This window comes from Eleginops maclovinus, chromosome 15 (assembly GCF_036324505.1).
Source record: "Eleginops maclovinus isolate JMC-PN-2008 ecotype Puerto Natales chromosome 15, JC_Emac_rtc_rv5, whole genome shotgun sequence".
Lineage (NCBI taxonomy): Eukaryota > Metazoa > Chordata > Actinopteri > Perciformes > Eleginopidae > Eleginops > Eleginops maclovinus.
This window is the reverse complement of record NC_086363.1, coordinates 4,301,462-4,314,702: the sequence shown is the minus strand read 5'-3', so window position 1 is coordinate 4,314,702 and position 13,241 is coordinate 4,301,462. Positions and strand designations below refer to the sequence as shown.

Below are 13,241 nucleotides of genomic sequence, written 5' to 3'. Positions count from 1 at the left end.
TGTGTTTGCGTGCTAACATTTGAATGTATGAGACACAGACAATCTAATGTTACATAGTTCCGTAAAAAAATGTTCAACCTATTGAAACCATGAATATATATATATATATATATATGTGTGTGTGTGTGTGTGTGTGTGTGTGTGTGTGTGTGTGTGTGTGTGTGTGTGTGTGTGTGTGTGTGTTTTACTCCAAACCAGAAATACTAAATTGCTAATGGTGCTAGATAAACTGTTGTAGGGTTACTACAGTTTGTTTGACTGATCCTTATAGGAGCCATTTCTTTGCCATCCATCCAGTAGTTGTTGAAACATTTCAGGATCTGACTGACCAACATTTCCATCCCTAGAGCCACACCACCAGCAAACCTTAAAAAAACTAAACTTGTCAGACACTTAATGACACACACACACTGCTCCTTCACCACCCGAGGCCCTTTACTAGGTGTGATCCAACTTATGGCACTCACATGTACTTGTGACAGCGTGTGAAATGTTCCAGTCAAAGCGGCTGCAGCGGCTCGGGCTATCGGCTGCCTCCTTTAAGGCCTATCTGCTGGGCTGGCAGTCGCCTGATGAGAAGTAGACAGAGACATGGAGGGCAGGAGAGGGGGGGGGGTGCTGTCACACACAATGTGATTGGCAGCTTCTCTCTTTTGCTTGTCTTGTGAGAAACTAAGTGAGGGGATTTTAGTGGTGGCATGTTGCATGTCACTGACACCTGAGTGGTGTTATTCAAGGGAAAATCCAGTTTTTGGACTTGGACTTACTGTCACCGACCAGAATTTACAGGCCTCTCGTCCAACTATTCTCCATCATATCATATTGAATTCAAAACTTCAAACAAAAGCTTTATTTATAGAGACACCACTGATAAACGACACGTCACTGGAGCTTATGGGATCAGTGGAGCACATTTTCGTCCTTGAGAGTCAGGCTTCTGCTAAGCAAGCAATACAAACGGCTGCAAATAAACATTAGATACAAGGTTAATGCACTTTCAAATATAGACTTATTACTAATTTAGAGTTTAAAATGTGAAGACTAAGAGAGTAACAGGCCAGGTAAAGGAGGCATACATTTTTTTGTGCAGGTTTAAGACACATTTCACATCTGTCAACAAGAATCCGATCACCTGACCACGCTACAGGTAATGCAAATATTCTAAACTAAGTCAAGCATGGGGTCAAATGATTACATCTGTATGTATAGGATGAAGAAAGGCATATGTATGGTGTATCTTCTGAATTTGCAATATGAGGTTGATGCAGCATCAGGATAAAATAAGCATTTAATTTGAAGAAAATACCTGCTAATCTGAAAAAAGGGCAAAACACAATATCTTTCTTTTGTGTTGCATTTTCTGCCTATCAAGATGCATTCAATTCCAGTTGTAAGACATTCTTGCATATCCAATTCTTGTGTCTCTATTTTTCTAATGCAGTGTGTGACAGTAGAGGGCGCTCTAAACTGCTGCAATGTGTGGGGTTGAATTGAGGAGAAGCTCCTTAGTCAGTCTAGTCTCGTTACTGGAGGAGTGATGTGTTTTAGGTGCAGTTTGACTTTCAGCAGCCATGAATACTGCAGAAACAGATGGGGAAATTATGTCTTTGGCAAGAGGCTTGATATTAATCTCTCGAAATCATATACATAAATCTAAAGTAAATGTTGTTTATTAAGCATCATTATGGCTAAAATTAATGAGATCAAGAAGAAAAATCCATTTGGATGCGAGATTTAGAATAAAAACACACTAAGAGGCATTCAGAACCACTGTTCTGTGTAAACTGTTAATGTAATGTTAGCTGTAATCAGATTATCATAATCAAATCACATGTCAGTCACCAGCTTTCAGTCCACATTGACCTAAGAAATTCAGTCTTATGTTGGTTTATTATGAAAGTTTGGTTATAAATTATACCATAAATAATTGGAGTCAACTGAAGCCTGATATTTCATAATAAACAAATGTTAAATTGTCTGGTGCTTTAATTAAATTCAACATGAGTTCCTGATTTGAAATAATAGCCCTGTTCATTATTATATCTTTTCGAGTGCTTTTAATTAAAGGCGACCCCTTGCTTTGTTCGCATGCTGTAATGCGGGTTGTCTAGATGAAGCTCAATAGGAACCCAGCATAATTCAAGTTTTGGGAGGGAAGAAGATGAGAAGGAGGAGGAGGAGGAGGAGGAAGAAGAGGAGGAGGAGGAGGAGGAGGAGAGCTGGTGGGGGTTATTATACTATTGTCCGCCCCTTAATCCGGTTGGCTCAGAGACTGCCCGCAGGGCAATTTGTAAGTGGTTTGCAGAGCTGCCAATCAAAGCAAACATCCTCTCCTCAGGCTGTGGCTTCGAAACCTCTCAGTTGCTGTGTGGAGAGATTTGACGGTGGGACACTCCTGTACATGGACCCATCACTGCAATCCCCCTGCTCACACACACACACACACACACGCATGTAATGCCTCGGTGAAATTTGGACGTACACGGTGGAGAAAACACGCATGTGAATATTTCATTTTTGCATGTCAGAAGAGGAGGAACTGGTCGCCTTGTCTGCGGCTGTTTGTCTTTTCTTATCGCTTCTCCCCCCCTATGTCACTCTAATTAATCGGAGGCATGTGGAATCGCACCAAGATTTGCTTCCCAATAGTGTGCCTGCTGTTGACGTTATGGACGGAGGTAAGGATGTTTTAATTCAAAATATTTTTCTTCTGCTCCCTCACAAATAAAATATTTAAATTACAAATGTCAAAAGTTGGTGGGCGTGGGCAGATGTATTTGCTCTCAGGCGTTGCATATTAGCATCACATTAATCGATAATTGATTTACGTAGCGGTCAGTTGTGGAGCATGTGCTCATGTTACCATGACAAGATTGAAGTCTGAGGAATTGATACAGGCTACTCTCCATTTTGGTTTATATTTCTAAGAGCCCTGTGCATTTATTTGTTCATTTTTTTAAAGGAGAATTAGGCCTGAACCAAGAAGTTGTAAGTTGCATGGCATCAATTGGTTGGTGCAGCGGTTAATTTGCCCCCGTCAGAGTAACGTGATTGTCTAAATCCCCAACATGCAAGCTGTAGGCTGTTCACGTGCTCCCTTCATGATGCAACACATTATTTGGGAATATTAAACCCAATATGGTTTAACGATTTTAATTTCCCAGTCAGGCACTTGTTAGGCCACTTGTCCCAATAATTTGACGGACCAATTTGAGCGAATCACGCCGTGTAAGCATGCGAATATATAGGCCTATATTTAAATGTGGTCTTTTTTAAAATGTTGTTTCTAGGTGTCCCAGTCAACCGGCTATTTCGAGCTGCAGCTGATCTCCGTGGAGAATGTAAACGGCGAGTTGGCGGACGGGGAGTGCTGCGACGGCTCCAGGAGCTCCACAGACCTGCGCTGCATCCGAGACGAGTGCGATACGTACTTTAAGATCTGCCTGAAGGAGTACCAGATGGTGGTCAAAACCACCGGCTTATGCACGTTTGGAGCTGGATCTACGCAAGTTCTTGGTGGAAATATGTTTTCTTTTAAGGGAGCGAAGAATAACCCGAATAAAATCGACGAAAGTGGCAAGATTTTGATCCCTTTCCAGTTCGCCTGGCCGGTGAGTTCTGTTTTCTTGCTCCAATTTAGTGTTTATGTGTTGTATATGTTTGTACACAAGCCGTGTGAACGTCAAACAATCATGTTAAAATAGATTGGAGCCCCTCTTCCTTTCAGAATTCATTTAGTAGATTACAGCAGCACTGATACAGATAGAAGTTCACATTCAGAGTTTGTTTGCAGACTACAGTACCTGTTACTATCATTTCAATTAATTGTGTGGTCTATAAAACCTCAGAAAGCATTGCAATATATCACATTCTTCTTTAGTCAGACAAGCAACCAAAAAAACCCCCAAATACTTACGTTTAATATCATGTTAGACCAAGAAAAGTAGCAAATTCTGACATTTCACAACATGCAAACCTTGGATTTAGGACGCTGTTCTTGAAAAGTGATTTATTGATTATTTGACTAGTCCTTGCATCTGTAATTTCAACCATCTTCTAGTGCAGAAAACGCTATAGCTCTACAGTGGAAGGCTTCACAGAAAGATCCTGTTAAAAGTTAAACCTTTATCAAAATAACTAATGGGTAACACTGATGCCAAATTGACCAACAGTCCTTAATGAATTTGTATCCATTCATTCACGTGTGAATGAAATGCAGACCATATTAAGTGTCCTTTGCAGCATCCTGTTCTTATGAGAATTGACACACATCACAGCTAAACGGGTGCATGCTTCTGGAGGATCCTATTGCAGCTACAGTGGTTCGCAGTGTCATCTGGGTCATCCTTTAAACTTGCCCTGATATATGAGGGTTGGCTTTGTTCCAATTCGCCAGCTTGCACCTGCCAAGCCCATGATAGGGTAATTAGACTGGGGAAAATGCTTTGATATGTAGACCCTGGAGGGGGACCTCTCTTACATATCCAAAGGAGAAACGGTTATGGCAAAGCTGCCTCCAGAAACTTGACATTTCCCTGATTGACGAGGGTGCTGCAATCTTATCAGAAGGCAATCCATCAAGCAGAATTTGATTTATTAGGACTTTTCGGATGAATCCACATTGCTTAATCCTGCCACTGTTGTTCGATGATTGTGGGAAAACTCAGGGAAAGTCTATTTACCGTTGAATTGGTTTGTGTTTAGACTTCCATAAGATATTTCACTTTTACTTTAAAGCAAAACAAAACATAAACTATCGAATCACCCCCGGAGTCAGGTGTGACGCAGGAGAATTGCATGCACTTGGTTTGCAGATGCAGCCCGGCTGTATGTAATAGATGGAGGCTCCAATTAATTCCCTATTATAATGATGATGATGAATGAGTGACATTATGCTTCGAGTGTGAATTATGTTCCATGCCTCTGGGCAGTGGCTTGGTGCTTCTGCTGGATGGTTTTGACACCTCTCGTCCCCCCCCTCTGCACCCCACAGCTTCCTGCTGTGGGGTGCCAGGTGGCCCTTGTGGCCCCTCCAGGGCAATTAAGCTGGTCGGACTTCAGAGGAGTGATTGCTGATGTATTAGGAACACGACTAAGGTGTGCTTCTGATGTCCTGGAGCGCTGAACACACCTTTAGCTGTTAAGAGGGCAGCGATCCAATTTTTTTTATCACTTCTGGCTCTTGATACCAATGAATTTGAGGGGAAATATTGTTGATTGTTTTGGACAATGTAGTGCTTTTAGGAATGTAGTTATTGTTATGTTGCTTCCTGTTTTTGTTCAGGTTTATAATGGAATAGATGTTAAAGGAACTAGACTATAATTTGAATAAAAGACCAGACCTATTATGCTTTTGATTTGGAAGTAGTTTGAAGATGGACAGAAAAAAATCTGCAACTATTTTGATGATTACTCTGCGAAAAATGGTCTATAATTAACTTGTTTCAGCTATTTTAGAGTATATTTTTGGGATTATTTGTGGCATCTGAAGACATCACGGTTGGCTTTATGAAATGTTGGTAATTGACCACATTTTCCTCAATTATTAGCAGGAGAACTGATGGTAACATATTGCTTTCTTTCAGCACTATCTTAGATTGTTTAATACCAAAGAAGTGAATATGACTGCGTCTCTTGGGTATTTGATGATAGGTTGGATAAAAACAAACCAATTTATTATCTAAAAAACACATCATTAGTTTCATGCAGCCCTTTTTTAAAAGAGGAGTTCCTTAGACTTGATTTCCATAATTGGTAGTTCCAAATAATCGGCAGCACCTCGTACTGTTCTCCTGACAGCTCGGCTTGTTTTTCCATCTTTTGTGTTGAAGGCATCACACGTTTGATCCAGGGTTGTTCTTTGTGTATTTAATGATTTCAGGGTTTCCCGCAGCTGTTTATAGCAGAGGCGGTCCTCCTTTTAGTGAATTAGCAGCCGCCTTTGTTAACATTTTTAAGCTTCAGGGGAAAATGGCAAAGGTGTGATTTCACACAGTAAAAGCCATATACTTAATAGACCATCATGAGGGAAGGTGGGTTATGGGCGGCGTTGAACCCCTTAGGCTAAGCAAGGTGCCACAGCTATATGTTAATAAATCCAACATGCCTGCATCACACTGAACACGGACCAGTGTTATTCCTTTATACGACTCATTGACTGACACCTGGAGGCAGAGGTGAAGAGGGCTATTCTGGTGTGTTGTCTCTCTGTTAAGTGGCCCTGGCTGATAACGCTGCACTATTCCAGTGCCAGATGTCACAGCAACTCTGCAGGGTCACTTGCTGTGGCGTTGTCGCTCTTCTGGCTGTAGAAACAAAGATGTAGTGTGCTATTGGCTGTGTCATCGGGACAAATGCCAACTTCAAGCCCTGATGGGAACCAATGAGGGCTGAACTCTACCATCACCCTGAGATTTAGCAACTGAAATATGAAAAGTGCAGGATATTTTTGACTGTTTGCTCCAAATTCAGAAATATTCAATCTTTTATAACCCCTTAAAAATCTGTGTGGATGGATTCAAAGTGCATGGGTTGAATATCTTTCTTGCAAATCAGTACATTTCAAATGGACCCTTTTATATTCTGAGTTGTGACAATACCCCTTTGATGCCCTTTAATTGTCTAAATATGCACTTATTTTTATCTTCCAGTGGAGTCTCTCGCAACACAGTGAAAATCCTCCTGTATGTCTGGGAAATGCTCCTTCTTCCGCTGTTAACGCATGGAGACATAATAGGCTCTTGTCTTATTGGCCCAGTTATCACCACACCATTGTGATGCTGTCGCTAATGGCAGATTTTACTCGGATTGCACGATGCTTATCCATTCTTTGGAAGTCTTCCAGTGGTTATCCAGCTCTGCCTTGTTCTGCCAGCATGCCAGTAAAGAGACTGAGTATTGATGCTGCTGCCACCTCTGAGCTCAGCCTACACTCAGTGGTTCCCCACAGGCTTGCATTTACAGTAAATGCTCATTGCTTCTGCTTTCTCTTCTGATTTTGAATACAGGTGTCATTGACAATATATCACGCTTTGAACCTGAGGACGTTTTGTAGGAAAGACTCGTGTCATGTCGCACATTTTATGGACTAAAATCATTGTAAATTAAATATTTTAATGACTTTTTATCGGTTAAACTTCCATTTTTAAGTAGCTTACAGACCAGAAGGAGAACGTAGTTAGCATAGCTTAGCAGTGATGCTACACATTGACACAGTGGTGCTTTTAGCTAAATGCTAACATGCTCACAAAGACATTGCTGACATGATGAAGTTTAGCATGTTCACCATCTTGCTGTAGCATGCTACCATGCTAATGTTACACTGCAGCTGAGGCTGAGAAGCCCAAAGGCACCTTTTCTATGCTCTCATATAGCTATGAATATGAATGTGTATGTGCTAGTTTGTGGTCTTAAAATGTGCTGAGTAATGAAACTTGCACTTGTTGCCGGGCAACATTGCTGTGACAACACGAGTCTTGGCAGTTGCTGTGCCTGGCTTGTCATTTCCTAAAACCACAAATTGTTTTTAACACTGTTTTTGGTGTATAGATTAAACAAACAAAGTATAATGTGATTATCGAGTTTGATAGGTGTATTTTTTGACTTCATAAAACCATGCTAGCTGTTTCCCCTCTGTTTCCTGTCTTTATGCGAAGCTAGACTAATCACTTACTGACACCATCTCCACATAACACTAGACCAATGTCAATCTGACATGTAAAGGTATACAAAGTGTATTTCTTAAATGATTTAAGCTACTGTTTTATGCATCAAGTTATTTTGCACAGTCAGCACTGTAGCATGTGGATCTTCCTCTACTTTTTCGAACTGCGTGATTGAGTTTCAATTTTGATGACCCATGCTGTGTGAGCACTTCAGGAGAGCGATGGAGGGAGAGAGACACCACGTCTTACTTCCATTTGATCACTAATGAAATTGCCGGTGGAATTTCTCTGCCTCTCTCTCTCTCCCCCTCCCTGCCCCCCAGCTACATTAGCCGGACGTCCGTTTGAGCCATCCTGTAACTCTATCTGCGCTGAACTTGGATGTGTATCAGACCTCCCTCAGCTAGTAAATAGATGCATGTAGCTGACCTGCAACCTCATTAAGAAGTTGGGCCGTTTCTGAAGTAAATGTGTTATTTCGACAGTCATGACAATTATTAAACCTCTGTAGAAATGACACCCAGCCTCTTGAGAGTGTCTGTGATGAACAGATGAAGTATGTGTTCCGAGTTGCTTTGTTTGGTCTGTTGCTCGTGCACTCCCTTGTGTGGCGTGCTGTCAGTCTCGAGAGGCTGATCATTTCTGAGAAAAAAGTGGGTGGTATAGACAATCTCATTCAAATTTAAAAACGTGTTGATCTGCACAGACCTGCTAAGATTGTTGTTCTTGGAACAAACCCAAATTATTTAAATACTCTTGGCTTGCTGCTCTGCCCAAGTGTTCCCAAAATGCACACAGTGGTGCTGGCATGCTTTTTATGTTATGTTGTGCTACTGTCAAGCCTTGTCCTGCCCGTCGCTCATAGTTGACTTACCCGTTGCAAGTTATTCAAGGTTTTTGACTCATTGAGGTGTTTGGCTTATTCTCTTTCTGTAGATTTAATAATATAATCATATTAGTTTCTTTAGAAATTGTTTAAATGTCAGAAATACTGAAATGTTTAGGAGTGCAAACCCATTGTGTCGGCACACATTTGTTTTATTTAAGCTAGCTTTCTTAGGTGTATGCACCCTTTGTGACTATCCATAATATGGGATCTCTCGGATACTTTTTGTGGTTGTTTCTCAAAATAAATGTGACTAGTTGTATCTGATTCAAGCACTTTGACTCTCTCCTCTTCCTGAGACTGCAGTCAGCTTTATTTTGGTCACTCACTCACTCACTCACTCACTCACTCACTCACTCACTCACTCACTCACTCACTCACTCACTCACTCACTCACTCACAAACAGACACACTCACAGACCCAAAAGCTAAGGCAAGATGCCGTGGTTAGCCACACCTGATGCGGAGCTTGTCAAAGCTGTTGCTAGGAGACGACTACATAGGCCTCTTGTAAACAATTATCTTTCCTCTCTGCCGCTCCCTCCCCCATCCTTCCTCCTGCTGGTCCCAGGGCTGCTGCGTGGAAAACCACTCACAGGGGTCTCACCTGTGATTCAGCTCCGCTCCGTATTGATTATGCAATTATCCGGCCGGGCTGAACTCCCAAGGTGAAATGACAGCGTGTCCTGAGTGCTGTTTTCTTCAGCCCTTTTTTTTACTTGTTAGGAAGACAACAATAATAGCAATTAGCAACACACGTGTGCATTGAATGAAATCTGTTTATGTTCTCTTGATGAGCAGCTGTTCAACTTTTGTGGAAACACAGCATTCCTCTTTTCTTTATGCGGAAAGTGTCTTTAGTAATGCAAAGTGTTGATCTGGAGCATGATCAAGACATGCTCATCCTTACTTTGACTAACAAGTGTATAAGCCTTAGTTTGGTCCCTTCCCTTGTGTGTGTTTTGAGCTTACATTTAACTCCCAGTAGTAAAAAGTAAACAAGGTAGACTAATCGCAATTTAAGCCCTAATGTTGGTGTTTTTCCTGGTCGACTTTGTCAATGTGTGAAAATAAGATGATCCTGCTTTGCTTAAGAGTCTGTGTTTGCTACCATTTAACCTTTGTGTGTTCAAACCTGGAACTTTATGTACTTGGGTGGAGCACCACCGACAAATATTGGACCGCATATTTATTCATAACAGACCAGAGTGAATAGTATTCCTCATGATTTTAGCGTGTAGTCCACTTGTAAGTGACAGAACTGTGATGGCTTGGATGGAAAAAAGATGATACATCAGTCACAAAGAGTTGATGAAATATGTGTCTACTTTTCTAATATCACACCATTTCTTTGACAGAAATCAGCTTATCTTTCTTTAATAATCATACATTTGGCGTTAGACGTTATTTTAGGGTATACTGATGGGGGAAAGTTTCAAAAAGGAACTCTTGTAGTGCTGTTGATGGCTTTCTACACACATCAGGGTATAGATTACAATTGAAAAAGATCAAGGTAGCCCATTTAGTCCTGTTGTGTTGCATTGTGTTAAACTATGTAAAGGGTCAGAGGTTCAGAACAGCGTCTTATGCACTTTCTTGCAAGCATTAAACATTGAGAAAAGACTCTAAGCTGCTGCTTCAACTACTGCTCATTTGCACCAATAAAGGGGTAAGAGGAAAACCACTGTCACTCCTACTCTGACTCCTTCCCAGCAGACCTTCCTCCTCAGACATTGCGCATTTTGTGTCCTAGAAATCTAGCGTACCGTTGCCTGTCGTCGGAGCCCGCACGCCTGACAGACATCTGTGTTGTTGCTTTGCTCATCAACAAAGATGCAGTGTAGTATTGACTGTGTGATCTGGACAGCTGCCCTGTGCAAACCCGTGTGGACTGAACCCTTGTCAGCGCCATCTGACTCTGACTGCATTCTCGATTATTAAATGGATCTGTGTGTGTGTGTGTGTTTTGGTGTCGCGAAGGAGGCGGCGAGGATTTCCTCTGAGAACACTTTGTTTTGTTCATTCTGTGATTTCACAAAAGGTACAGCATGTACGAGTGGGTAGGAGCCGCTTTAAGGATACAATAATTAAAAGTTGTGTTCCTTCTCGGTGCCTCGGGGAGATGATGTTTTTTAACTTTGCTCCATAATGTTCTTCGTACACATCGAGTTCAAACGAGGATCGGGTCCATGTGGAGGAAGTTTCTCCTTTCATAATTACGGCCTTTTAAACTTTATTTTGATTATTTCTGTGATGCTTTTAGCCTTTACACTACTTTTGGACCTATTTCTGCCCCTCGGTGTCCCTCTGGTGGTGCCCTCCTTACCTAGTTATCTTGCTAAGCTACATCCAGAAGATTATCTATATCAACAGTTGTCCTAAAGTCATAAATCAGCTCTGCAGAAACGGTCTTTCTTGTTGGCTTTCATCTTAGAAGCCATGCTGAAAGGTGGTGATGAAGGAGATGAAGTGTTTGATTTTAGGTGGAGCCATCATGATTTGTTGGCATATATCATTTCTGTTTCCTTGAGCTTGTTAACAGCTTAGGTATTCAAAAGAATTTAAACATATTCTGCAGCGAGAGTGTATGCAAAGTACTCTTGTACTTCAGGCTGGTGCCTCATTGCAAACCACTGCGCTGTGAAAAGCCCATGTTGAATGTGTTAGCCAACATTCAAATGATGTAAATGTTTGTTCACAAGGACCCTGTGCACAACTGATGCAAGGTGGGCAGACGTGTGCTGGTGTTCTGTCAATTCTCCCTGATAAATGTTCCCATTATTTAACTATAGTACCACATCCTGTGCAGTCAGGCTCCCAGTGATACGACCAGGTGAAAGAAGGGGAAGGATAGCACCGCTCTCAAACATAATAATGATGGGATGTTGGGTTGCGTGAGTCCTTTTGTTTGTTGTGCAGGTATTCCTCAGGGTGCATTCACAAGCATGTTCAAGATGCTCTCCTGGGTCCAAGCTCATTCGACACTTCAGAAAGCTCCACTGCCTGTTTATATCTGCAGTATCCAAGGCTAAATTTATGCTTTTTACTCGGCTACTGTACCAATATAAGCCTGTACAATGTGCCAATACGACGTGTTTTGACTGGGATTGAAACGGTGCCGTTTGTCCTTTTTTATACTGGAAAGGTTTTTCAGTTATCTAAAATAAAAAATGTATTCGGACATTTCTATTAGTCCAAAACAAACAACAAGAATACCAGGTAACACATAACATGTTTTAGAAGCAAAGCTGCAAGAGGACATACTCCTTAGTTTATTTCAAAAACCCAAATAAGGTAGCACTCTGACTAGGTTAGAAAAAATGGCATTCAGATTTGCTCCCCTTTCCTCTTGTGCATTGAGTATTTCCAACGATGGCATAAGAACTGCTTTTGCAGAGAGCCTAAATATAGCGATGTTGAGACGGTCAAAATGAGAGATAATGTGTTCTTTACACATTAAAGCATGTCCTACTGGAAACACATACAAGTATACATCTGACAATTAGCATAACACTTTAAGTGAAAGCATTTTTTGTACATATTTAGATTGAGAAGTGCTGCTTCTGCTGTAGAGGAGGCTTGTTAACGGTGATAAATTGTCATCACGTCAATAATATTGACTCAAATCTTCTGTTAACCACACGGAGAAGGCTGGACGCCGCTACAGCATCCTTTTAATCTGTGGTTTGGTAATCTATAGTCGTGTCTGCTGTTCAAACTATTTCCTTATAATTTTTGCATGACTTGAAACATCACTTGTAGCCTCGTGGTGTTGCAGGCTGCTCAGATGCTGCTGTTCATCACACATCTGTAGTAATGTGTGTTTTCTCTGCATTGATTATACTGTATGAACACACCGTGGTTGCGTGTTGCTGTGGCCCGCTGCGTCCCCTGCCTCTTGTTAAACGAATGGTGTGCAGGTGCCAGAGGCTCCTTGTGGGGGTAATTAAAGCATGTCGTTACATGGGCAGTTAAATTGTCACTGTACTGGTGAACCTGTTTGAAATGATAATGGCTCTCGGCTGGAGGCGGTGCCGTGTTGCTCTCCGCTCAGGCTCCCTGTTGCTTCGGATCAGGAATTAGTCTGTTACTGTTTCTGAAGCATGTCTGTTGCTGTAGTAGCTCCGAGGCTACTTCCACACCAATTTGCAAGTTACACACAAATGATTTCTGTCCATACTGACTTGAAAACTTGTATCACATGACCTTAATGTCCCTGTCACAGGAAACAGATTGCTGCTTACATTTTAAAGTATTGAGGCCTGCCTTTTTTTCTGTCAAACACACACACACACACACACACACACACACACACACACACACACACACACACACACACACACACACACACACACACACACACACACACACACACACACACACACACACACACACACACACACACACACACACACACACACACACACACACACACACACACACACACACACACACACACACACACACACACGCACGCACGCACAAAAAAAAGAGGAATGGATACAAATGAAAGTATTACTTCATTGTGGTTCGATAAATTTTTCAAAATGCTCATTGGTTGTTGGAAAAGCTAAGATCTCTTTGGTTTAATTGATATTGAAAACATTTTTTAATGCCTTTTTCAAATAAATGAATAATCATGTCAACGGAAAACAAGATTTGCAAGATTATTTGTGCAGAAACTCTTCCAA

At 41.5% G+C, this 13,241-nt stretch overlaps 1 protein-coding gene across 2 annotated transcripts in view; it reads left to right on the top strand.

Annotated features, from left to right (window-relative positions):
* The first annotated feature begins 2,352 nt into the window (after positions 1-2,352).
* Positions 2,353-13,241, top strand: part of jag2b (jagged canonical Notch ligand 2b) — a 43,547-nt gene continuing 32,658 nt past the window's right edge. For both annotated transcript variants that reach the window (XM_063902287.1, XM_063902286.1), the window contains exons 1-2: positions 2,353-2,678; positions 3,291-3,611. In XM_063902287.1, the coding sequence (XP_063758357.1) occupies positions 2,616-2,678; positions 3,291-3,611 (384 nt within the window). In that variant the 5' untranslated portion in view covers positions 2,353-2,615. The remainder of the gene's footprint in view (positions 2,679-3,290; positions 3,612-13,241) is intronic.